This window comes from Arachis stenosperma, chromosome 5 (genome assembly GCF_014773155.1).
Source record: "Arachis stenosperma cultivar V10309 chromosome 5, arast.V10309.gnm1.PFL2, whole genome shotgun sequence".
Classification (NCBI taxonomy): domain Eukaryota; kingdom Viridiplantae; phylum Streptophyta; class Magnoliopsida; order Fabales; family Fabaceae; genus Arachis; species Arachis stenosperma.
Genome location: NC_080381.1, coordinates 119,111,367 through 119,136,525, shown reverse-complemented (window position 1 = coordinate 119,136,525; position 25,159 = coordinate 119,111,367). Strand labels below are relative to the sequence as shown.

Below are 25,159 nucleotides of genomic sequence, written 5' to 3'. Positions count from 1 at the left end.
CGGGCGGTGAATTTGGTTTTCACCTTGTCGACCTGTCGTAATCGGACGTCTTTGGTAGGAAACTTTTTAGGGAATCTGCAAACTTTTAAACAATAAAATGAAGATATGAATAAGAGTGTGTACATGTTAGTGCTTACCCTTCTAGGTCGGGCAATCTTTTAGATCTCGGTCTGGTACCTTTTGCAGGCATAACATGACCTTGGTAGCTCTCGCCCCTCGAGGTCGGACACTTTGTGGTGACTTTTCCCCAGTACTTCCGTGACTTGGCAGGGTCCTTTCCAATTAGCTACTAGCTTTCCCTCTCCCGGTCGACTTGTTCTGCCCTCATTTTGGATTAAGATGAGGTCATTGTTGGCGAACCTTCTCTGTACTACCTTTCGATTGTACCTTAAGGCCATGCGACGTTTTAACGCTTCTTTCCTGATCCGAGCTCTTTTTCGGACTTCTGGGAGTAGGTCGAGCTCTTCCCTTTGAAGTTGGGAGTTTGGCTTTTTTGTTGTAGAGGATCGTTTTGGGAGATCCTTCTTCGATCTCTACTAGGATCATTGCCTCCACTTCGCGAGTCAATCGGAAGGGTGATTCCCCCGTGGTGAAGTGTGGAGTTGTCCGATATACCCATAGGACTTATGGGAGCTCTTTAGCCCAAGCTCCCTTTGCGTCTTGTAGCCTCCATTTTAACCCGGCTAGTATGACCTTATTGGCAGCTTCTGCTTGTCCATTAGCTTGTAGGTGTTCTACGGATGTGAATTGGTGCTTTATTTTCAAGTCGGCTACCAACTTTCTAAAGCCTGCATCTGTGAATTGAGTGTCATTGTCTGTGGTGATGGAGTAAGGAACCCCACACCTTGTAATATTGTTTCTGTACAAGAATTTCCGACTTCTTTGAGCAGTGGCATTAGCTAGGGGCTCTGCCTCAATCCATTTTGTGAAGTAATCCACCCCTACAATGAGGAACATGACTTGTCCCGATCCTTGGGGAAGGGGTCCGAGGAGGTCGAGTCCCCATTCTGCGAATGGCCAAGGTGATGTTACATTGATGAGTTCCTCTGGTGGGGCAATGTAGAAGCTAACATGCTTTTGATGTAAAGCTTTGACTTTGTATTTGGGTTTTTGCTCTCTTGTTGCCTCCAAAGGGTGCCCCTGGACATTCGTGTGAGTCCTGGAGTTTCCCTTTTACTGTTGTATCTGACACTTGATGTTTTGCTGTTATTGTCCGAGTTGTTTCCTTATTTGTCCGAGTTATTTGGTAATAACCCCATGGTTGACCTATGTCTTCTTGAAAAAATATTGCTGAGATGTCTACTAAGATCCCGGACGGCATGTCTGATTGACTGGATTCCATAGTTTTAATGCGTGTTACTGTGGCTGACCCTGAGTACTGTGTGCGACTTAGGAGGTTCCGTAGAATGAGTTGGTGTCGCCGGACCCCGAGGAGAGGGTTTATTTTCCTTCCTTGTAGTGGTCTTGTAATGTGGCCTGATGAGGCTTCTGTTATTGCCCCCTGGTTTGGTGTTGGCTAGTTTTGAAAATGCATCTGCTTGGGCATTCTGCTCCCGAGGTACGTGTCGGACTTCATATTCCCCAAAATGTCCGAGCTGTTTTTTGTTTTTGTCCAGGGTCCCCCGAATTGTCCGAGCTGTTCTCTGGTTTTGTCCAGGGTCCCCCGAATTGTCCGAGCTATTTTTTCATGGTGGGATCCTCAGCTTGGTTGCTCCCTTCTATTTGTGAGGTGACTACTTGTGAATAACTGGACACGGTAAGCTCTTACCTTCTTAGCTAGCCTTAACCCAGCCAGTAGTGCCTCACATTCAGCTTGGTTATTTAGCTTGATTTGGCTTCCCTGATTGCTTTCTATAATTACGCCTGCACCACTCCCGATTTTGTTTGAAGAGTCGTCCATGTAGAGTTTTCATTTTGTAGGATTTTCTGGGGTGTTAGTGTACTCTGTAATAAAGTCGGCCAGATACTGTGATTTGATGGCTGTCTGAGCTTTATGTCGAAGATCGATTTCGGATAACTTGACTGCCCACTGTAGAATTCTTCCTGCTAAGTCTGTTTTCTGTAGGATGCCTTCTATGGGCTGGTTAGTCCGAACTCTGATAGTGTGAGCTTGAAAGTATGGGTGGAGTCATCGAGAGGTGAGTATGAGGGCGTAGGCGAACTGCTCTATCTCTTGATAGTTTAGTTCGGCCCCTTGTAGAGCCTTGATGATGAAGTAGACGGGTTGTTGCCCACTTTTGTCTTCTTTAACTAGTGATGAGGCTATTGCCAAACTTCCCACTATGAGGTTTTCACTTTCCCTTGGTTGGGTAAGAATGGGTGGTTGCCCCAAGAATTTTCAAATTCTCGGAAGGCTTGTTTGCACTCCGTAGTCCTATTCAAACCTCTCTCCCTTCCTTAATATACCTCTTTGAGGTGTCCTTTGCGAGATGATTTAGAGATCCTTCCTCCTGCGAATCCTCCATGAACATGTCTCTCAGGGGTGTGAGGTGGACGTTCAACTCGTTCGACCTCTTTGGTGTGAGACGTTCGACTTGTCCGACCTCTTTGGTGTGAGGTTGACCTTCAACTTGTCCGACCACTTTGGTGTGAGATGGACCTTCAACTTTGTCCGACCTCTTTGGTGTGAGGTGGACCTTCAACTCGTCCAAGTCCTTTGGTGTGAGGTGGACCTTCAACTTGTCCGACCTCTTTGGTGTGAGGTGGACCTTCAACTTTGTCTGACCTCTTTGGTGTGAGGTGGACCTTCAACTTTGTCTGACCTCTTTGATGTGAGGTGGACCTTCATCTCTGTCCGACCTCTTTGGTGTGAGGTGGACCTTCAACGCGTCCGAATTCTTTGGTGTGAGGTGGACCCTCAACTCGTCCGACCTCTTTGGTGTGAGGTGGACCTTCAACGCGTCCGACCTCTTTTGTTTTTGATTGGGCGAGTTGATGGGATCTTCTCAGTGTTGCATATTTCTCGGTAGACATCCACAACAGACACCCGAAGGGGGGTGTAATTGTGGTATTTTCTAGGCTTCTCTCCATGTTGATCTTCTTTTTTCTTGGACTCTTTATCCTTATCCCGAGAGGAGTAGGAATGTTCAGTTTTTGAGATCTCTCCTAGTCGAGAGTTTTCCTCCATGTCGTTGTACTTCTCTGCTCGTTCTTGTACCTTGTTTAGAGATGTTTGGGTGCTTCCTGGATATTGAGTGGCTAAAAGGTCCTTCTCGTAGACCATTGATGAGGCCTCTGATAGCTGCTTCTGTTGGCAGACTTTGTATGCCCATACATATTTTGTTGAATCTTTCCATGTTGTTGTAAAGGCTCTCTCGATCTCCTTGCTTGATCCCTAATAGGCTCGGTGCGTGTTTGGCTTTGTCCTTCTGGATGGAGAATAACGGATTGCATCTGAGGCCTCCGTGAAATATATCCTGCTTCTGAAATTGCTAAGATGATGGCTTGGATCTGATGTGCTGTCGTACGGGGTGATATCTAGAGCTTTGAAGTCCTTTGGGACCTTTAGCTTTTATGATCTCTTTGGTGAATGGATCTTGGTCCTTGCAGGAGCTATCCTCATGAGAGGATCGATTAGCTTTGGCCTTGAGATCGGCTTCGAGTTTTAGGAGTTTGTCCTCCAATTCCCGGCGTCGCTTTATCTTCTTTTGTAGGTCTTTCTCAGCCTCTCGTTGATGTAGGGCTTCTTCTTCCAGTTGTTTTAAACGGTCTTGAAGCGCCTCCATGGCTCCCGCATTTGGAGAATCCTTTTCGTTGTTAAGTTGAGGAGTATCCTTTGGTGTAGTGTCCGCGTTTTTGTGCGGCGTTCTATCCTCTAGATCTGAATCGTGGTCGTTGTCATGGTTGTCCGCCATGGTGGTGGGATAACTTCCAAATTCCCTGGCAACGGCGCTAATGTTCCGGGGGTTACCTGAAACTGTAGATCGATCTCGGATGAGATCTTCTGTGCTGGTTGGAGCTGTTGTGTCCGACTCGATGATGGTGGCTGGAGCCGCCGTGTCCGACTTGTTGGACTTGGTGATGGTGCTGATCCTTTGTCCCCGGAGGGTGGGGGGTACCTGCAAGGGACTCCGATGCTTAAGTTAGCAAGGGTATTAAGCAGGTATTGAGTAGAATCAGAGTATGAGTTATACCTGGGTGCTCCAGTGTATTTATAATGGTGAGGAGTGACCTTCTGTGGATAAGATAAGTTAGTTATCTTATCTTATCTTTATCTTTGAGTGAGGTAATCTTATCTTTAGGGGAACCGCCTTTATCTTTCTGGGCTTTGGCTGCCTTTAGATTGGGCTGTGTTCCTTCGTTTTGGGCCTGGTTTGGGCTCCTTTGACGAGTTGGCCGAGCTCTTTGAGAAGAGGTCGGATAGTCTGACATGAAGAGGTCGGTCGGCTTGTCACTAAATATCCCGGGTCGGACAGCTTGACCCAGGATATGAACAGTAATAAAAGCCCAATGTCTCACCGACTTCATAGCAGAATACGCAGGAAATCAAGAGGAAAAATCCACTACGTGGGAGTTATATGTAGATGGATCTTACAACAAAGTTGGAAGCGGTGCAGGCATAATACTGGTCAGCGACGGGGGAACGCAAATAGAAGTTTCCCTCAAATTCGAGTTCTTAGCTTCCAACAATCAGGCAGAATATGAAGTCTTGATTGCAGGGTTAAAACTAGCAGAAGAAGTGTGTGCAACCAAAGTAATAATATTTAGCGACTCTCAGGTGGTGACTTCCCAAATAAACGGAGAGTATCAGGCCAAAGATCCCAATATGAAAAGGTACTTAGACAAAACCTTGGAGCATCTTAGGCGCTTTGAAGAGACCGAGGTCAAGCATATAACTCGGGACCTCAATAGCAGGGTAGACACCCTCTCCAAGCTTGCAAGCACCAAACCAAGAGGGAACAACAGAAGCCTAATCCAAGAAACTCTCCCAGAACCCTCGGTGGTCAAAACAGCGGCCGTTCAAGATATCCTTGAAATCACCGGGTTAGACCTCGGGTGGATGAAGCCCTTAGTCGAATACCTTAAATTTGACATCCTCCCCAAAGAGGAAAAAGAGGCCAAAAGGATCCGGAGGGAAGCACAAAACTACACCCTGGTGAAAAATATCCTCTATAAAAGGGGAATATCAACACCACTACTAAAGTGCGTCCTGACCTCAAGGACAACCGAGGTATTAGAAGAGGTTCACAATGGAATCTGTGGGAACCATCTTAGGGCTAGGTCGTTAGCCAGAAAAGTAATCCGAGCTGGGTTCTACTAGCCGACCTTACAAAAAGATTCCACAGAATTTGTGAAGAAGTGTCAACCGTGCCAAATGCATGCAAACTTCCATGTAGCTCCCCCTGAGGAGCTCATTAGTATAACTTCCCCATGGCCTTTCGCAAAATGGGGGTTGGACTTGCTAGGACCATTCCCCCAAGCCCCGGGGCAAGTAAAATACCTAATAGTGGGAGTGGATTATTTCACAAAGTGGATAGAAGCAGAACCATTGGCCACCATCACCGCTCAGAGAAGTCGAAAGTTCCTCTACAAAAATATTATCACCAGATATGGAGTACCTCACTCCATCACTACCGATAATGGCACTCAGTTCACCGACTCAACCTTCAAAAACCTGGTATCCAGCATGAAGATCAAATATCAGTTTACATCGGTGGAACATCCACAAGCAAATGGACAAGCCGAGACAGCAAACAAGGTCATACTGGCAGGGTTGAAGAAAAGGTTGCAGGACACAAAGGGAGCCTGGGCCGAGGAGCTTCCACTAGTACTTTGGGCCTATCGGACCACACCTCAGTCTGCCACAGGGAAAACACCCTTCCGACTTGCTTATGGCATAGAAGCCATGATACCAGTCAAAATCAACGAGCAAAGTCCAAGGGTGAGCTTCTACGACGAGGTTGAAAATATACAGGGGCACAAAGAAAAACTTGAGCTACTCCCCGAAGTCCGAGAACAAGCCCAAATTAGAGAAGCAGCATTGAAACAAAGGATGACAAACAGATATAACAAAAAGGTCATTCGAAGAAGCTTCGCCCCAGACGATTTGGTTTTGATCAGAAACAACATAGGAGTCAACAAGCCTGGGGAAGGAAAGCTTGCCGCCAATTGGAAAGGACCATACAAAATTAAAGAGGTCTCAGGAAAAGGCTACTATAAAGTGACCGACTTAAACGGCACCGAGCTACCTAGGTCGTGGCATGCTTGTAACATGAGAAGGTACTATAGTTAAAAACGAGCTCCACTCCCTGATATACTCTTTTCCCAACTTCATGGTTTTTTCCCAAAGAAAGGGTTTTCCTGAAGGGGGGTTTTTAACAAGGCATCAAAGTGGGGACTAAGGGACAACAAAATTGTCAAAACCCTTAGTAGCAAAAAAAGTACCTTCACAAATAAATAAAGATCTTTTTCCATATCTCTTTGCAAATTCCTTTTAATATTCTCACTCTCTCCACGAAACGCGCCGACTTAAGCTCGACAAAACGTGAAAATCCCATGAACCGACCTAGATGGTCGTCAGGATAAAACGATGAGGTACAAGTTGGTGTAAAGAGGTTATAAAAGCAGATCATGTAATAACTCGGAGGCCAGCTGACTTATGAGTTGGAGAACCCGAGAAGAAATAAAATGCGTCGCAAAAATAACCTAAGTTACGAAAAACTCAATAAAAAATTGAGTACGAGGAATATCAAAAAGAGATAAGAAAATCCATCGAAAAACCAAAGGCAAAAACTGTCCCCAAGTCTTAAGAAAAGTTCAGGATAACTTAGACGAAGGACAGCCGGCCAAGGTAAAAGTTTTTCCAAAAAACGAAGGGTTTTTTTTTTCAATGAAAAGAAAAAGATCGAAACAAGGTTCTTTCAAAACCTAAAGAGAAAGCATGCAGGTCAACATAAATATAACCTAGAACCCTTATCCAAAAAAGGGTATTTTTTATTTTGTTTACGGCCATAAAGGGTCAAGAAGTGTTAGAAAATAACCAACACAATAAACATAAAAATTGTTTAAAAAAATGGGGGACCCACAGGCCGGGCCCCATATAGCCATCATAAATTAATTGGAAGAAGGAAGGTCACCACCATCAAGAGGAAGATCATCGCCAGAGCCAGGAGGAGTAATCGGGGCGCCATCAGAACAGCACCAGCGGAGGACGGGGCAGGAAGATCGGAACCCTTCTCGGAAGCCTTCGAGGAACTCGGGACATCTCCTGGTCGGGGAGGGGATTCTATAATCCTCTGACCCCGAGTCTTCAGATCGGACTCGGACACAGGTCGGGGAGGAGAAACAATAGCTCCATCAACAACAACCTTATCAGGATCCAAAGGAGAAAGATCCAGGTCGAGAGCAATGACCCCGACCTGTTCCTTAAAGATCCTCCACGCCTCCTCGGCTCCTTCAGCGATAGAGTCCTCTAGCTCCACATAGGCATCCCGAGCTCTCACCAAATTCTTTTTCACCTCTACAAGGTCCTGGAACAAGCTCGAATAGCTCTGCTCTGCCTTCTCCCTCAGACTCTCTGCCATGGAACACCGGCCCATCAATTTCTTCTCCTCCTCCCGAAGACTATCCATCTCCTCTTTCAACTCGGTGACCTCCTCCTTCAACCTCTTCTCAGCTTCTTGATATAAAATAATCCCCTCCTCTAGCTCCTCAACCCTCAGGGATGAACCCAAAGAGCTGACGGGAGTCTTCTCAAAGATATCCAGAAGTTTAGTGCACACCGCCGCCGCCCTGACACTCCCCTAAACCAGAAGATTAAGGTGGTTTCGAACGGAAGCATCATCAATACTTATACGAATATGAGGATGGATGTAATTTCGAACAAACTGAGGCACATCAAACTTAGCCTCACCTTTAAAAGAAGAGCTAGACCCTGAAGTATTGCGCTTCTTCAACTCTGGCTCAGGGAAAGATCGAGGAGGAGGGGAAGGAAGAGAAGAGGCAGAAGAGGATATGACAATAGGTCGGGAGGGGGTCCCCAGGTTGTGAGGAGGAGGAGGAGGGCCAGCAGCCCTGGCACTGCCAACCCTGGTGCGGGACCTCGTCTTGGCCTCCTGGACTCTCTAGTAAGATTCTCTGGAATTCCTCTTCGCCATCTCTGCAAGAACCATTAGATAAAGTCAGTAAACAAGTCAGAGATAAACAACTCGGACGATCACCCAACAAAAAATTATAAACAAACAAATAGGACGCTACCTAATTGGGCCTGGACAAAGGTCGGAGACCTCTGGAGGAACTTTTTCGTATCCAGATAAGGGGCCTTCCCCCATACTTCTCGGAGGAACCCCACAATGGCCACCTCCACCTCGTCCAAATCGTCCAAGTTATATTTTTCACAAGGAAAGGCCTCCAGCCAGTACAAGAGAAAGCGGGGAGAAGAATTTTGGTCCAGAAAAAAGGGTGGTGACCCTCAACAGATTGCACTTTAAAAAAGAAATTTTTGAAATCATGAAAAGATTCATCAAAGAGGGTGAAAACTCTCCGGCCTTGTATAGCTCGGAAAGACACCCATTGTTGTTTGTTATTTTGCCCACTAAAGGGCTTGGTCATGTGAAAGAGGAAAAAGAAAATCCTCAAAGAAGTCAGAAAATCCAGTGCACGGCTGATGAATTGATAAATTTTCAAAAAACCCCAAGAGTTGGGGTGAAGCTGGGTAGGGGCTATCCGGCAATGAGATAAAACAGCTATCTCAAAGTCAGAAAAAGGAAGAAGAATGCCCAAACGGGTGAAAAAACTCTCATACAAAAAAAAATAAAATGAGGGTCTTCCTCAAAAGCTCTTCCAAAACAAACCCGGTCTTCCGGACTCGGGGCTATCAGTTCATATCTCGACTCATCCTCATCAGAAGCACAAATCCTATGGTGCGTACGAAGATCGGTAATATAGTCAATATCCACAAGGGGTTCTTCCCCAAGAACAGTAACATCTACCCATTGAGCGAGGGATTCTACAGAAGACATCTTTTGCTAAAAAAAAAAACCTACAAAGGGAAAAGAAAAAAAAGGATCAAAAACATGATCTCTAAGGGGCCTGGGGTTAGATCCTCAACAAAATCACTAAGCCTACGGTCAACACTCTTCTCAAAAACAAAAAACATGAAAATAAAAGCATTTATTAAAAAGGATAAGAGAAAAAACTGACCTTTACTTTCGAAGGATCAGAGGCAGTCGATCAAAGAGAAAAAGAAGCTTTCTTTCAGTGCAGAGCGCGTAAGTAAGTTTTCAGAAATGAAACAAGGAAAAAAGAGGAAAAGTATTTATAAGCACGTTAGGGGCATAAAGGTAAAACGACACAACAATTTAAGAGTTGCACCGTTACCAATGTAACCACCCCCGCGCATAAATGCTCAAACCTCTAAGAGACGCGACGGTTAAGGAAATTTAAATCACGTCGGCTCCTGAAAATCACGTTGGTTCCTCAATAAGTCGGCTACAACCCCGAGCTGTATACTCGAGCCCAACTCATGAAAAGGTTTGGACTCGAGTAGGGGCACTGTTCATACCCTGGCCCAACACTAAAGGCCCAGGATCAAATGAGATAAAGAGGCCCAATCCAAAGGTTGGCCTCCTCCCGCGACCGACTTCCACTGAAGAGGTCGGTTTCTACACAAACTCCACTAAAAAGAAGTCGGGAGTCAGATTAGCTGGCATATAACACTTATTCAAATAAGTAACTACCCCTAGAATCTCTCAACTCACTTCCAGGAGTCAAATCTTAACTTCCCTGAGATAAAGGGACGGTTATCCTCCTTAAAAGGTGGAACCATTCCAACGGTGGTTATGGGTTCACCACTATAAGTACACTGACGACCCTCAGGTATTTCTAAGTTTCCATACTCTCTAAACCTGTCGAGACTCTTGCTAACTTAGGCATCAGAGTGTCTTTGCAGGTACCACCCCCTTCTCCTTCCTTCGGATATAAGTCAGACGGAGGCCTCACGCGCGGGAACAGTTGTTAACTAATAAATTACTGCATATATAAGACAAAATTCAGATCCCAAAATTCTGACATTTACTTAAGCGAACTAATGAGTTACGATTAGACCAATCCAACTTAATTTATCTTGGATATTTTTTTTGGTTTACCCAAATGGTATCCCCCAACCCGACAGGTTAAGGACTAATCCGTCGCAGATCTGAGCTTCATTTAAGGGTTTGCCGCAGGCCAATGAGTTGCTACATGCATAAGGCGGGGTTCAAACTCCCGATACTTGCTTAAGCGGACGAGTGAGCTGACCACTCGACCAACCCAAGTTGGTTACCTTGGATATTATATTGATACAAATTTTACCTGTATCCACTAACTTGTGTAAAAGCCAAGATTTTGGGTTTTTTTTATCTAGAGAGGCCCATGATGATTCTCTGTCTAAAACCCCAACGATTTATTTCATCCCAGCCCACACAAATTATTGGATGTTGTATTTTGTTAACTTGCATCATTTTCCACGTCCAAAAAAAAGAACTTGAATCATTTTCTCGAATTGAGCTTCATATTTGTAATTGTTAGTTCATTTGTCACCCATACATATTGCCAATAATTTTCTTTTACGCCACATTATATGAATTGAAGTAAGAAAACTAATTCTGACCAAAAAATGTAGGATAACTAATTAAAGCACGACCAAGAATCATGATATTCTAACGTAGATAATAAAATAATACAATAATAAATACATACAAAATACGAAACATATTTTACATGTAGTAGACAAGCAAACATATTATAATTCATGATAATCATAAGGCTAAGGTAACTTCGAAAAAATTTAGGAGTTATTTCAAGAATTTGATCATTTTTGTGATCAAATTATTATAAATATAATGGTTCACGTCTGCAAAATTCTGTTGCGATATTCTCCCAGAGCCCATGTAGGAAATATCATTCGATACGAAGCATAGGTCAATAAACCGTTCCTAAAATATGCTCCTGTGACGTCCTGTATTTAAAAATTATTAAAATTATCTTGATGATTGAACATCATACAAGATATATTATTTTTCTTTGTTAAGTGCTACAAAAATCAATGTAAGGAAGGAATAATGAAGGTTAAATTACCTAATCAGTTCTAATAGTTTTATTAAATTTGTAATTAATTTTTTTTATTTTTTTTCAATTGACTTCTTAAATCATTTTCAATTTTTTAATTATATTCCTATTATGACAAAAATATTTAGGTTAACCGAATATTCTGCTTTTAAATTAAAAATACCATCACTAATTGTTAAATTTTTAAACATGACTTCTTCTCTGTGTTAAAATAACAAAATAATTCTCTTCTTCGTTCTCACACTTTGAGGGAAAAAAAAAAAAAAAATCCTTTACCGGTTGAGGGAAGTCTCCATCTTCCATTTGTAAATTGATTAGTAGCTTCATTCCACGGTGTATGGGTGTTGGATCAATCTCAGCCTTTTTGACACACAATAAAATTTTATATCATAAGCACAATATATACCCATTCAATTCTTTACATCTGTATATTAAGAAGGTGAGTTCTATAATATCTTTGTTATCTAAATTAGTTAATTTATCTTTTAAAGTAAAAAATAAAATGTTTAAAATAAAAATAAATCATGTAAAATTTATTAAATATTATTTATTTACTCTTTTTAATAATTTAGATATAATATAATAGGCACCATAGCATTCACCAATTAAAAACAGCCTTTAGATATATGAGTATAGTACTATGTGTCACATATAATAATTGCAGTGAAAAACAGACATAAAAATAAGGTAAAAAACTAAAATATAACTATTTCAATATGTTCATCTAATTAATCTAACAAAAGAGTTTAATTTGATACATTGATATAAAATACTTTACACTTTTAGAATATCAATTTTTTTTCTAAAATTAAAAATGAAATTCAAATCCGATACTTCTAGATAAAGATAAAAAGATTATGTTATTTAAACTATAACTCATTTAGTTTCACTGTATCAAAATTAAATCGTTCAAAAAATGATCTAAAATTTAAAATTTTACTTACTTGCCCTGCCCCAATAAGAGATAATAAAGCCCACGATGTTTGAACTATGTTTTCCCGGTTACCTTCTAAATTTGTATACACCTGTTTAACAAAGAAATTAAACATGTTATATATATGAGCACAATTTTAACCTTTAGGAATATTTTGTTTGTTTATGTACTCTGTATAGTATAGATCATTCAGAAGCAAAATGAAAGCAACAGAGACCTTGTTTCGGCATGACAAGTAACTTTCACCCCAACCGCCATTAGGAAGTTGTTTAGACAACAAAAATTGACATGCTTTGCGCAATGCAGGACAGTTATGGTAGTTCTTTCCAACGGCTTTTAGTGCCTCTACAGCAAACCATGTGCCATATGTATAACAAACTCCCCAACAACCATACCTGTATATGTATTATTGTGCTTATCATCATTAATTACTTTGAATTCTTATAATTATATTTTTTATAAATAAAAAAAAGGAAAAAATTGAACAACAAGAATACCAAGAGCCATCAGGATTCTGTGTAGTTTCAATGAAATGGATAGACTTGGAAATTGATTGATCTATTTCCTTCCTTCTGTGGTTTGGATAAAGTTCTCTGAATATAACCAAGCCCAGCATTGCTGATGAAGTGCACTCTACGTACCTGTGAACTCAAATTAGTTGCATTAATTATAGTCCAATAAAGTATAGTATATATTATATGTTGGCAAATAATTGTTCTAGAATTCTCGAAATTCAGAGTATATATAATCACCAAAACGTTTAGTAACAAAAAAAATATAACAAAAAACAGTTTAATTGATGAATGTTAAATAAAGTAAATTTAGACTGATTTTTTATTGTCTTTCTAATATTACCAATATAATTAATGATAATGCTAAAAAGACAATATTTAAAATTATCTATATAATATAATATTCATAATTTTATACATATAATTTTCGTAATTATATAATTATTACATTACAATAATTAATAAATATTAAATAAAATAAATTTAAACTGTTTAAATTCATTTTTTATTATTTCCTACACATTATTGATATAGTTAATAAAAAGAAAGTTGGTTAGTATATTTAAAATTATATTAGTCTGTAAGAATTTCAAATACACTAACTAATTTCCTTTTCACTTTATATCCTTTATAATGTGTTATTTCATTATAAATCTAAATATATACATGCGCCTAAACTCATGAAAGAATATATATTATAAAGCTGGTAAAATTTATTATTTTTAATCAATAATTAGTTATTAAAATTTAAAAATATAAATTAAAAATATATTATTAAATTATTAAATTAAAAAATTAATTAATAATTAAAATTATTAATCAAAATTGATAAATTCTGTTGACTCTGAACTTTATATATATTCACACACGTGCACAAAAAAGAGTGATTCGTTTATACTTGATGCAAGTGTTATTCTGCTAAATAATTTTTTATCAATTCAATAGTCAAATAATATCATATATCACGATGGTCCCGTTTATCAAATTTCATAAAATTTGGATATATATATATATATATATATATATATATATATATATATATATATATATATATATATAATAGTCATATTTTTCTTATATTTTCAAATTATAATATATGTAAAAATAAAGTATTTGATGCCAAGAAGGCTGCTTATCATCATTGTGACTCGGTGGAGTGGATCCAATCTTTGATTGAGTTAGAGCATGTAATTAAACAGAAAATTTTTGGGGTCTAGCTTAGTAGCTTTATTTTTTTTTAATTTTTTTTCTTCTTTTTCTTTGACAGTGACAAAAAAAATCAAATCAATTCTACAATGCTATGAAACTTTTTTAGATTAATCTATATAATGAAATGTTATAGTTCAACAATTGCGCATATTATATATATATATATATATATATATATATATATATATATGTATTCAAGGTTAAAAATCTTACTCCATCTCAATGGTAGCGCACTCAAAGAATTCAGTTGAATTGAATTTCTGCATTAAATAAATAAAAAAATGTGTCATATCTTTTCAGTTAAACGAAGTCTTAAATTAATATTGTGTCCAAATGTTTTTAAAATTTTCTTACTTCTAACCACCGAAAGGCTATCTGAGGCTCCCAGACGGGATATCCACCATTACTACTCTGCAATTGAAATTCAATAAAATCACATTAAACTATTTGTTGCTTCCACCAAATTGTATGGGTGAACAAATTGATTTAACAATTTATAAATTACTCAGGAAATTAAACAATAAAGAGCTAATAAAAATTAAGCACATCTAAAAGTTGAATATATATATATATATATATATATATATATATATATATTTTTACATCTAAAGTTTATAGTAGCTAATTATTATTTTTTTTCCAAATTTATTCTAAGTAAACAATTTAAATCAAATCCTCAACAACAATTGACACTAAAGAAATTAATAAAATAATTAAACCAATAAGATCAGTATTTTTAACTGGTTAAATTTTTTGATCGACTATAAAAATTTAATAATAATATTTTAAAATATATAAACCATTGCAGAACTAAAAAAATTTACAATTAAACGAATAAAAAAGAATGCATATATATACTCAAATAAAGTAATAATAATGAAAAACGTCATGATAGAAAGACATACTTGTAGAGAGAGAATCACATTCACAGCATCATAATATCTTTGCCCTTCCATTTTTTCTCCAACTAATTCAGTTGGCAATTTTGATAATAGAAGTGCAGCCTACATATAAATTTAATTTGTAGCAAATGTCATCCTTTGAATGCAATTAATAATATACCTACCATCTGTCAAGCACGCTTCACAAGATAAGATTTTACAGTCTATATTTTGATAATAATACAATATTATTTAGTTTGTGACTTATTAACATATTATATTATAAGATAAGATGATATAACCATTTTTTTAATTATCACGTAAATTTTTTTACTAAGATAAAAAGCTAATAAAAAATAAAATTATGATCAACAAACTAATAACTAGATTACTATTTATTTTTAGCTATAATACATTTAAATATTTATATTTATCTTTTCGAAAAATATTAGGTAAACAAATATTTTTTAACTAAATAATAATACACATTTAAGTCTTTTTATAAATTAAGTATAACCAAATTAAATAATACTACTCATAATTAAATTTTTATTGATATTAGACTAACTTGATTAACAAAAATATTTAAATATGTAATATTATTTTTTTAACCAAGTTTTAAACAGCCAGTCTCCAAAGAAAGTTATTGTTTTTTAAATAAAGAACACATAAGTCTTTGAAAAGAATACAAAAAGTTTTTGGATATAAAAACAAAATTTCTGTACAAATATCAAAACATTATCAGAAACAGAAAGAATAATGGTTGAGAGGGAGGAAGAGAGAAAACAAAAGTTTAGTGAAAAAAAAAACTGAAAAAATTTTGTCGCCACACATTTATTAGTGACGGAAATGCTAAAGAAATTTAAAAAAATAATTAGAATTTGTCTTATTTAGTATTTATTAACTATTGTAATAATTAATTAAAATATTTGATAATAAAAAATAAAAAATAATTAAAATTAATTTTATTTAATTTTTATTAATTGCTACAATAATAAATTAAAATTAAATAAAATAAATTTTAACTATTCTTTTATCTTTTTAATATTATCGTAATTAATAAATATTAAATAAAATAAATTTTAACTGATTTTGACTAATTTTTTTTTTGTTATTAAATATTTTCGTATTAGCGAACTAACCTTTAGTCCTTCTCCAGTGCAATCCGAGACTGGCATACCTTGATCACGAACTGAGAGTGGCCACCCTCCTTTTGATATATGTCTAAGCATTGCCTTGAAGTCACCTTTTGGATTCTCACGAATCTTTGATTAAGATGAATAATGTTATTGCTTCTGTATGGCACATATATTATATTATTCAAGTCATAAATGATTATTTGTTATTACCTGTGAAGCTTTGATAAAGTCATGTGCTTTCTTAAGTACATGTCCATACTCTTCGTTCATATTACAAGCAATTATTGCTTGTACCGCAAGTGCAGCATCCCACAATTGACTTCCCAGAGCCTGTATTGAATTTAAATGAATCTATCATAAACGAAATGTACGTGTTTTTATTGTTTTAGTGCCCTAGCTAGTATTAGTCAATTTGATAAGGTAAAATATATTTTTTATCTTTGAAAGTTGATCAAAATTTTAAAAATATTTATAAATTTTATTTTGTTTTAATTTTGTTCTAAAAATTTTTTATTTGTATCAAATATATCTTTGACGACTAAATTTTTAAAAAAATTTAAGACTAATCTAATAATAATGCATAAAAATTATGCTTGATTTGCTTGTGTTGAGGGTTATTCTTATGAAATTGTTGAATTGGTCTTAAAGTTTTAAAAAAATTAGTTGTAAGAAGTATATTTGATACAAATTGAAAATTTTTTGGACAAAATTAAAACAAAATAAAACTTAGAGATATTTTTAAATCTTTTATCAAATTTTAAAAGACAAAAAATATACTTTAACCTCTTATAGATTATAATTTTCAGGAACCCAGTTATATAATTTCAGACACTTTAATTTATTACGTTGATCAATTTGATAAGATTTGATAAAATTCGGATACAATTCGATATTTAATTTCATTGTATACACTTATTTTATTTTGATCTACAATATAATCTTAAAATATAAAAGTATCAACTATTAAATATATCTATTTAGTATTTGATTTTTTTAATTTTATAACCTTAATAATTAAAAAATATAATATAATAATATAATCAATCATTGATGAATTGGTGAAATTTATAATTTATACAAAGATTATTCAATAGTAAAAAATTATAAGACTTAGGATTTGTTTGAATGGGTTTATAAGAAAAGTTTTTTTTTTTGAGTTATTTTTTTAAAATAAATCTTATAAAAAAATAAAAGTAATTTTATATTTAGATATTTTATGTAAAAATAATTTTTTATCTATTAATTATGTTTGAGTATAATAATATAAAAATAATTATTTTTTGTTTATTTATGATGTAAAAATATTTTTTTAAAAAAATATCTTTTAAAAAAATATATAAATTCTAACTTTTTAAAAAGATATTTTTTATTTTTTTAGTACTTTTATTTTTACTATTAAAAATTTATTAAATAGGCTAAAAAATAAAAATAAATCTTTTTTCAGTAAAAAAATCTTGTTTTTATCAACTGAATAACACTCAAAATAAGCACTTACATCTCATTATTTGTTTCTCTTTTTTAAAAACAAAATGTATTTAAAGTTATTGATGAGACTTGAGAGAATGATAATGCTAACCGCAAGTTTTAAGCCATCTTCAGCAACCCAGAAATAATCAGGAATTCGAGCTAAGTGAAGTTTGAATGTCTCTGAATTTGGCTCCTCAACCCAATGAGCAATTAAAGACAAAACCTTTCATTTCATTCAATAACAACTAATTACGTTTACAGTTATTTAAATTAAAATTATATTATAAACAATCATAGTACGTATATGCACATAAAAAAATCATTGAATAGGAATAAGTACTTAGTTTCCATAAAATATTATAATTGTGCTGTCGGAAAAAAATAATTAGATTATTAGGTATGGTATATAACATATTTAATTATTTTAGTAACGGATTATTTTGATCTAACAGAGTATTTTAGTATTGCAAATACCTCGCATTGGACATAGGATTAATTTAAAAAAAAAAAAGGTGATCGAGATAATACTCAATATCATAAAATTATTTATTTTAAAAATTGAAACTCATAAAAAAAGTAATATTAATAATTATATTTTTAATATTTTTTATTAAACTGATAAAAGAAGGTAATATTAATAATTATATACTTATATCTTTAATATTTTTATTGAATTCTTAATCTTTCGAACACAGAAAATCACTCATTCCAAAAGCTTAAGTTGATAGAAGAAGATAACATTAATAGTTATATCTTTAACACTCTCTTAAACAAGAGCCTCTTTTGAATTTGTTTGATTTTTACATAGACTTTAATTTCTTTTTCTTTATTTGCTTTATGTTTTTTTTTTTATTTACTGGAATCGAACTCTTGACTTTTTAAATACAGAACTCTAATACCATATCATGAAACTACTCATCCTAATGTCCGAAAAATCTATAATGCGATCTTTGATGAACTCCAAAATAAAAGAAAATAACATAAGGTAAATAAAGAAAACAAAAGTTTATGCAAAAATTAAAAAACTTAAAAAAATTTATTTTTCAAAAAAAAATATTAAAAATATAATCATTAATATTATATTTTTTTATCCATTTAAACTTTTAAAATGATTAATTTTATGGCACTCAACAACCACAATCCAAAACTCAAATAGGCCAAATGTAGAAATGTAAACTGATCTAAGTCATCTAACCCAAATAATACAAACCATGACAAAAAAAAAAAACATCCAAATAACACAAAGGAGTTCTTTGAAATATGGACAAAGAGAAAAATAGGTAGCCATAAACATAAAAAATGGTTATATATATATATATATATATATATATATATATACTTTGCAATTATTTAAGAGAAATGTTGGAGATCACGCCATTAAAATTTATTATTTATAGTTATTATATAGTTATTAATTTTAATTATTTTTCGTTTAATTTCTTTATTCTAATTAACATATTTTATTTTATATTTTTAAATATTAATAATAAATTAATAATTAAAAATAATAAATTTTAATTATTTTTTAATATTTTTTATCATTTAAATAGTCTAAAAATACGTACAGGAACAGGACCATTTTTTTTAAACATAAAGACGTACGAATATTTTAACAACTAATAGAGTTTGGCAAGAAGAATAAGAGCAACATCTTAGAAAAGCATATTTGTTTGAAATTTTGCATTAGCCTTTTTTTTAATTTATCTTACGTTAATTACTTTTTAATAATGTTATATAACTAATAAATATTATTATTTTATATTATTACTTAATTTTTTGTTCATATTTATAAAAATTTATATATAAAAATATATCATTTATACCAATATTTATTAAAATTTAAATATATAAATTAATATAATTTATATCTATATTTATTAAAGTTTACACATATAAATTTATTTGTTAAAAATAATCTAGTATTTGTGTGTGTTAAATATTAGTTAAAATTATTAAAAATTGCTAACTTTTAAAATTTTTTATTTTTTAAAAAATAATAAAAATTAAATTATAAAATTTTTAATTATAAAAATTTTAATATAATATCATAAAAAAATTTAATTTAAATTAATAAAAAATATATAAATAATTATATTTCTAACCACTATACTAAAAAATAAAAAGAGAAATAGCAACCGAGAAGAGTGGCGCTAAGTAAATATGGTAGCAACGGATAAGGTCACGAACTCAACATATGCAGCCAAGAAGTGACTCCTTTTATTACAAGAATATATAACGTAATATATTAATTTGGTAATTAAAAATAAAAATAGTAGTAGTAGAAATTTTAAAAATATTCATAAATTTTATTTTGTTTTAAATTTTAATTTTATCTTAAAAATTTTTAAATTGTATTAAATATATTTTTTACGGTTAATTTTTTAAAATATTTAAAATTAATTCAGTAATAATTTTATAAAAATTATTTTTAATATAAATAAATTAGGTAGAGTTGTCATATATTATTGCTGGATTAATCTTAAATTTTTTGAAAATTTAGTCGTCAAAATATATTTGATAAAATAAAAAATTTCAGGAATAAAATTAAAATAAAATAAAATTTATAAATATTTTTAAAATTTTTTAAAAACTTCAAAAATAAAAAAGATATTACCTTAAAAATACATCAAACGTTGATAAAAATATTAAAAAAATAAAAAAAGTATAAATAGACAATATAAACAGACTAATTTTTTAAACAATTCTATTTAATGATTAATTTTTTATTTAATTAAATTAGAATTTGCTGCATTAATAACATAATTTGAAAATATAGGGTTTGGAGCAAGTAAACTCCCTCATCAGTGTGATCAACTTTCTTAATGTAATTACGCTGATATTGGTCTCCCCAAAAGCTTCGATCACTGTTGCTGCTCCAGTGCGCCGTAGGTATTGCCTCCATAACAACAGCGCTGTTACCTCCTTGGTGTGCCCCAAGTCTCGCCGATTGGTAGTGTGTGCACCGCATAGTCGCGTCGTTGGTCCGCCACAAGAACCAGCGTCCCATCCGTCGCGGCCTCCATCTGTTGGTAGTGCAAAATAATCCGCAGCCCACGGTTCTCCATCCATCGCGATGTAGTCGTCGCCGGACCTCCATTCGTGACACGCAATTAACTACTTCGATCCATGGAGACTTCTCCACTCGTGATACGTGGTCTCCGTGACTTCCTCCTTGCTATGCGCCACCACGAGGCTCTCACCGTTCACGCAACGCCATCTAAGACGTCATCGTCGGCCATTATGTGGCTCTTCTTCTTCTCCTCCTATTTGGTTTTAAATTATTCTTTTAACTAGTTTTTTATGTTTTTTTTTTAAATTTCGGATGATTTTTTTTATTAGTATTGAACGATTTTTTTTTATATTTTGTATTTTTTTCTTAGAATTTAAATGATTTTTTTTTATTAATTTTGAATGATTCTTTTTTTCTATGTTTGGTATGTTTTTTTCTTAGGATTTAGATTATTCTTTATTTTATGTTTTGGTGTTTTTTTTTTAGTTTTAAGTTTTTTTAAAAAGAAAAATTAAAATTTGTGTAATAAATAATAAAATGTGAATTAGAATAAAAAAATAATTAATAATAATTAATTTTGTATCTTTTAAAAAATAAAATTTAAATAATTATTAATTAATGATAATTAATTAATATAAAATTCAATTCAAAAATACTTATATTGTATTAAATTTTTGTGGGTTCCTAGCGGAATTAAAATATTAATAGATGAGATTCATTTAATGGGTAGTAAATGTTATATATACCTTCTCCACAACTGCCATGCAAAGGTAGTTACTAATCTCATCCTCATATCGTATGTGATTCATTGTGACTTTTAATGCCTTTTCTCTAAGCTTGGAAAACGGCCAAGTGTTTAGAAAACGTTCTCCAACGTGATAAAGAAATCCCCATAGCATATCTTGGATTAGAGGATGTGGATAGTAGAGGTCCTCCTGAAATTTCAGAGACAAAATCATCAAAACATAAATTTTATATTTAATTTTATAAATTAAATAATTATTTAATTAATATAATATTTTAATTATTTTTTAAATTATATATTATATAAATATAATTGATCATTATATATTATATAATTATGTATTTTTTATTTTAAAAAATTTAAATTTTAACCCTTATATTATCTTAAAAAATTATATTTTATATTAATTTTTTAACATAAAAAATTCTGATAATGATATTTTAAATGCCAATGAGCGAGTCAAATGATAATTTTTAATAAAATTTTAAAAATTGTTTAATGTTCTATTTTACGTTCATAAGTTTATAAAAATATAGATTTTTTGGAATTTGAACTAAAGTTAAATTTTTATTCTTATTAATTTTGATTTTTTTTTATATTTTATTTGAATTCAAATAGAGAATATTTTTTATTAACATTTATATTTTAAAATTAATATAATTAATTTAAATGTAAGAAATGTCAATAATTTATATCAGTATTAAATTAAATCAACTATATTCGATTTATATGTATATGCCGCAAAAATAGTAGATCGAATCAACTATCTTAGATTTATTATTGATATAACATATATAGTAAATCGAATCCAATTAATTTGATTTACACTTAAAAAGTGTAAATTAAATTTAGTTAATTCAATTTACATAAAGATAAATTTAAATATACATGTAAACTATTCTATTTTAGGATATTTGTGTAATATTAATTATCCCATTTGATTTGTTCGTGTGATTTATCCCAAAAATTACGTTATGAAAAAGTCTAAAGATTGGTTTGTTAAAAATTTTATTTTAATTAGGTGATAATATTTTTCGAAAAGTAATTTAACAAAGTTAGCTTTTCAAAATAAACTTCTAAAAATATTAGTATTTATATTTAATAAATTAAATTAAAAATAATGTTTAATAAGATGGTAAATAAGATATATAGTAGATATATGAGCATAAAACCCATGTTTTAACATCAGGAATAAAAAATCAAATAACAAGAAATTAAATTAAAGTTTGTATTAATTGACCTTTGCAACATTATTTCGAGCTTTATTCCAATTGATTTGATCATAAGGTTCGTTGTACATTTCTGCTCTTAAAGATCTGATCAAATCAGTGAGGGGAGCCACAAATTTCTTGCCATATACGTATGATATGGGCATGTAAACCAAGCGAGAATAGGACAGCATTTGACCTATCATTCAATGAAGTACTAGACTTATTATTAGGACAAAAATTAAATGCAAAACAAGCAGATAGTTTGTGCAAAGAAATTATATAGAAACCCAAAATGTATCTCATGGACTTATATGAACCTGGATGAATAGGGCTACATTTGGGTACGAGCCATACTTCAGGTGGAAAAGGATTGGAACCTGACCACTCATAAACTCCAAGCACCTTTCATCAAATCAATTAAATAATTAATATTAACATGCATGTATATATGTGTTTGTTTTCATACGTGGCATTTGTCTAGTAAATATATATAAGTCTCATATATTTAAAAACTATATTTATCAAGTAATGTATATACCGAAACCCAGAACTTTCCCCATGAAGGAATAGCCACTAAGCCACCATGGTCAAGAATCCATTTTCTGGCTCTGGCCATTGGCATGTCTTGATGATCTTCAAGTTTTTCTCCAAGTATTCTCAATGCAACATAACTCAATGCTGATCCAAACATTGTGCTGTGACCCACAATATGGGTTCCCCACCCGCCATCTTCATTCTGTCTCATGAGAAAACGCCAAGCAATAATTACTCAAAGCATCCTAATAACTGCGACATATTTAAGGATACAACTCTACTATGTGTATATTAAAATCAGTCACTAAAATTATTCATTAATATAAAATATATATAAAAAATATAAAATAAGTTAAATGACACATGTATTTATACACAAATATATAATAACTGATTTTAATAGTTAATTTTGATATACAAATAATATTTTTGTTAAGGAGATTCTCTCTATTTTTTTTGCAAGTTTTATTCGAAATATAGATTGACTTTGAAGGATATTAGAACATGTAGGATGCTTGGTCACCAGTACTTTAGCGGAAAAAATTCACCAGCAAACTAGTGTTAGTTCAAATACAAAATAAATATAAAAAAAATATTAGTCAATTACCTAATATCTCTATCAAATATTTGGTTTTCCAAATAAAAAATTAAGAATTAAATTGATTGAGCATTTTTTTACATATATATATACCTGATGATTATACAAATACCGTATCACTTCCTTCTTATGTTCTGCTCCTAAAACAACATCCAAGGATTCTGTTATATATAGTGCCATTACCTGCACCACTTACATAAATAATACACTTAAGTAAAATAAAGTTGAATATCAAAAAATTTTGCGAAGCTAATTTTTATCCACAATCAACACACTAGTGACTAATAACTCTCTTATCGCATGATTAAAAAGAGTGTTTATCATATATATATATAAATACGGATACAATTAGGCTTACCAAGGGTTGAATGAAAAACAAAGGGCCAGCTAACTCATTAGGCCAGTAACCCTGATGTGATTGAACGGAGGAAGAGAAAGTGAGAGCTCTTCTCATTGTTGTAATCAATGCTTCTTCTGTTATCTTCTCTTCTTCTCCCACTTTCACTGCCGCTCGAATTGCTCCACATTTATTCTCCTTTTTTAGCTGCATGTGTGTGAGTCAAGTTATTACTTATTAGTAAGGTTATCTTTTTTCTGAGACAAAATATATCCATGAACTCTTTTTTTTTCGACAATTTAAATATTAGTTACATTGTAGTGGCAAGAGATATATAATCAATTTTGTAGTTTATTTTTTGTATTTGTCGAATATTATTTTTAAAGAATAAATCATGACTAGATGATTAATACATGATATAGAAAAATTTTATTTATATATCCTACAAATTAAACTTCTATGGGACGTAGTTTAGTTTATTTAAACTTTTAAAAATTTTTTAAGTATATTGGTATATTAATATTTTAATAAATTTTAATTGTTAATTTTAATTATATATATTATATATTTTTTATAATTAAGATGAACAATTAAAAGTTATTAAAATACTAATATATATTGATACACTTAAAATTTTTTTTACATTTTTTATTCACGGGAGAAAAAAATACCTGCATCTTCATTAATAGATCAGAACTCTGTTTGGTGGAAAAACGATTATTTGTGAACTCTTGGCGAAATCTTTCAACTTGAGCACGTTCTTGTGGTGTTCCTGCATTTGGATCAAACTCCCAATATTGTCTTCCTATAAAGTTGTTCGTTGAAATTAAGTCCTTTCCTCCTTCCCCAATCTTCAACTTCCACATCCTTCACTACAATCAAGTTCTCTCTTTACTCTTGTAATTCATCAAAATCAATACTAAAAAATAAAATAAAATAGAATAAAATAAGGCAAGGTTTTAATTGATGTTGGCCCAAGTATGAGAGTAGTAAATATAGCCCAGAAATAGAAACTTTCCTTTGTTAGCTTATTTACTTGATAAAGATGAGATTCTAGCAATTCAAACCTAAAGGGACCTTATATATATAAGGAGCGAGGAGTATGACTAATATCTCTCCTTCCTTTGCCGAATTTAATATATGCTTCGGTAGTTGCATTAAAAACAACTAATAATTAAATTCCATTAGTTGTGTTATTATTGTCGGTGGTTATTAAAATGCTCAATAGTTGTGTTTGTTGTTGATAGGGGTGACAGCCGGAAATTCTGGATCGCTCCATCAAAAATTTGTCTTTTGGTGGATTTGTTTATTCTGTCTCATCTAATAAGACGATTTTAAAATTTCATCCTGTCTGGTTTAATGGTAGATTGGCGAATTAAATCCAAATAATTTGATTTAATAGTTAAATATTTATTTATCACAAAAAAGTATAGAAGTGACAGAAGAACACTCCAGAGATTAATTTGAAAATAATTTAATACATATCAAAGATTGTTTTTGTCACGGTTTGATTTAGACAGTAATCGACGTGAAAGA

The 25,159-nt window shown here is 32.6% G+C and overlaps 1 protein-coding gene across 1 annotated transcript; it reads right to left on the bottom strand.

Annotated features, from left to right (window-relative positions):
- Positions 1-10,655: 10,655 nt before the first annotated feature.
- Positions 10,656-24,491, bottom strand: LOC130981966 (lupeol synthase-like). Its single transcript, XM_057905747.1, has 18 exons — positions 24,295-24,491; positions 23,645-23,830; positions 23,380-23,469; positions 22,693-22,890; positions 22,472-22,556; positions 22,184-22,350; positions 20,945-21,133; positions 17,298-17,411; positions 15,932-16,051; positions 15,725-15,847; positions 14,607-14,705; positions 14,056-14,112; positions 13,915-13,961; positions 12,478-12,621; positions 12,198-12,375; positions 11,991-12,071; positions 11,323-11,406; positions 10,656-10,936 (listed from the first exon to the last, which is right to left on the bottom strand). Exons 1-18 carry the CDS (start codon positions 24,487-24,489, stop codon positions 10,826-10,828), a joined length of 2,268 nt encoding a protein of 755 aa, XP_057761730.1. The 5' UTR covers positions 24,490-24,491; the 3' UTR covers positions 10,656-10,825.
- Positions 24,492-25,159: the final 668 nt, after the last annotated feature.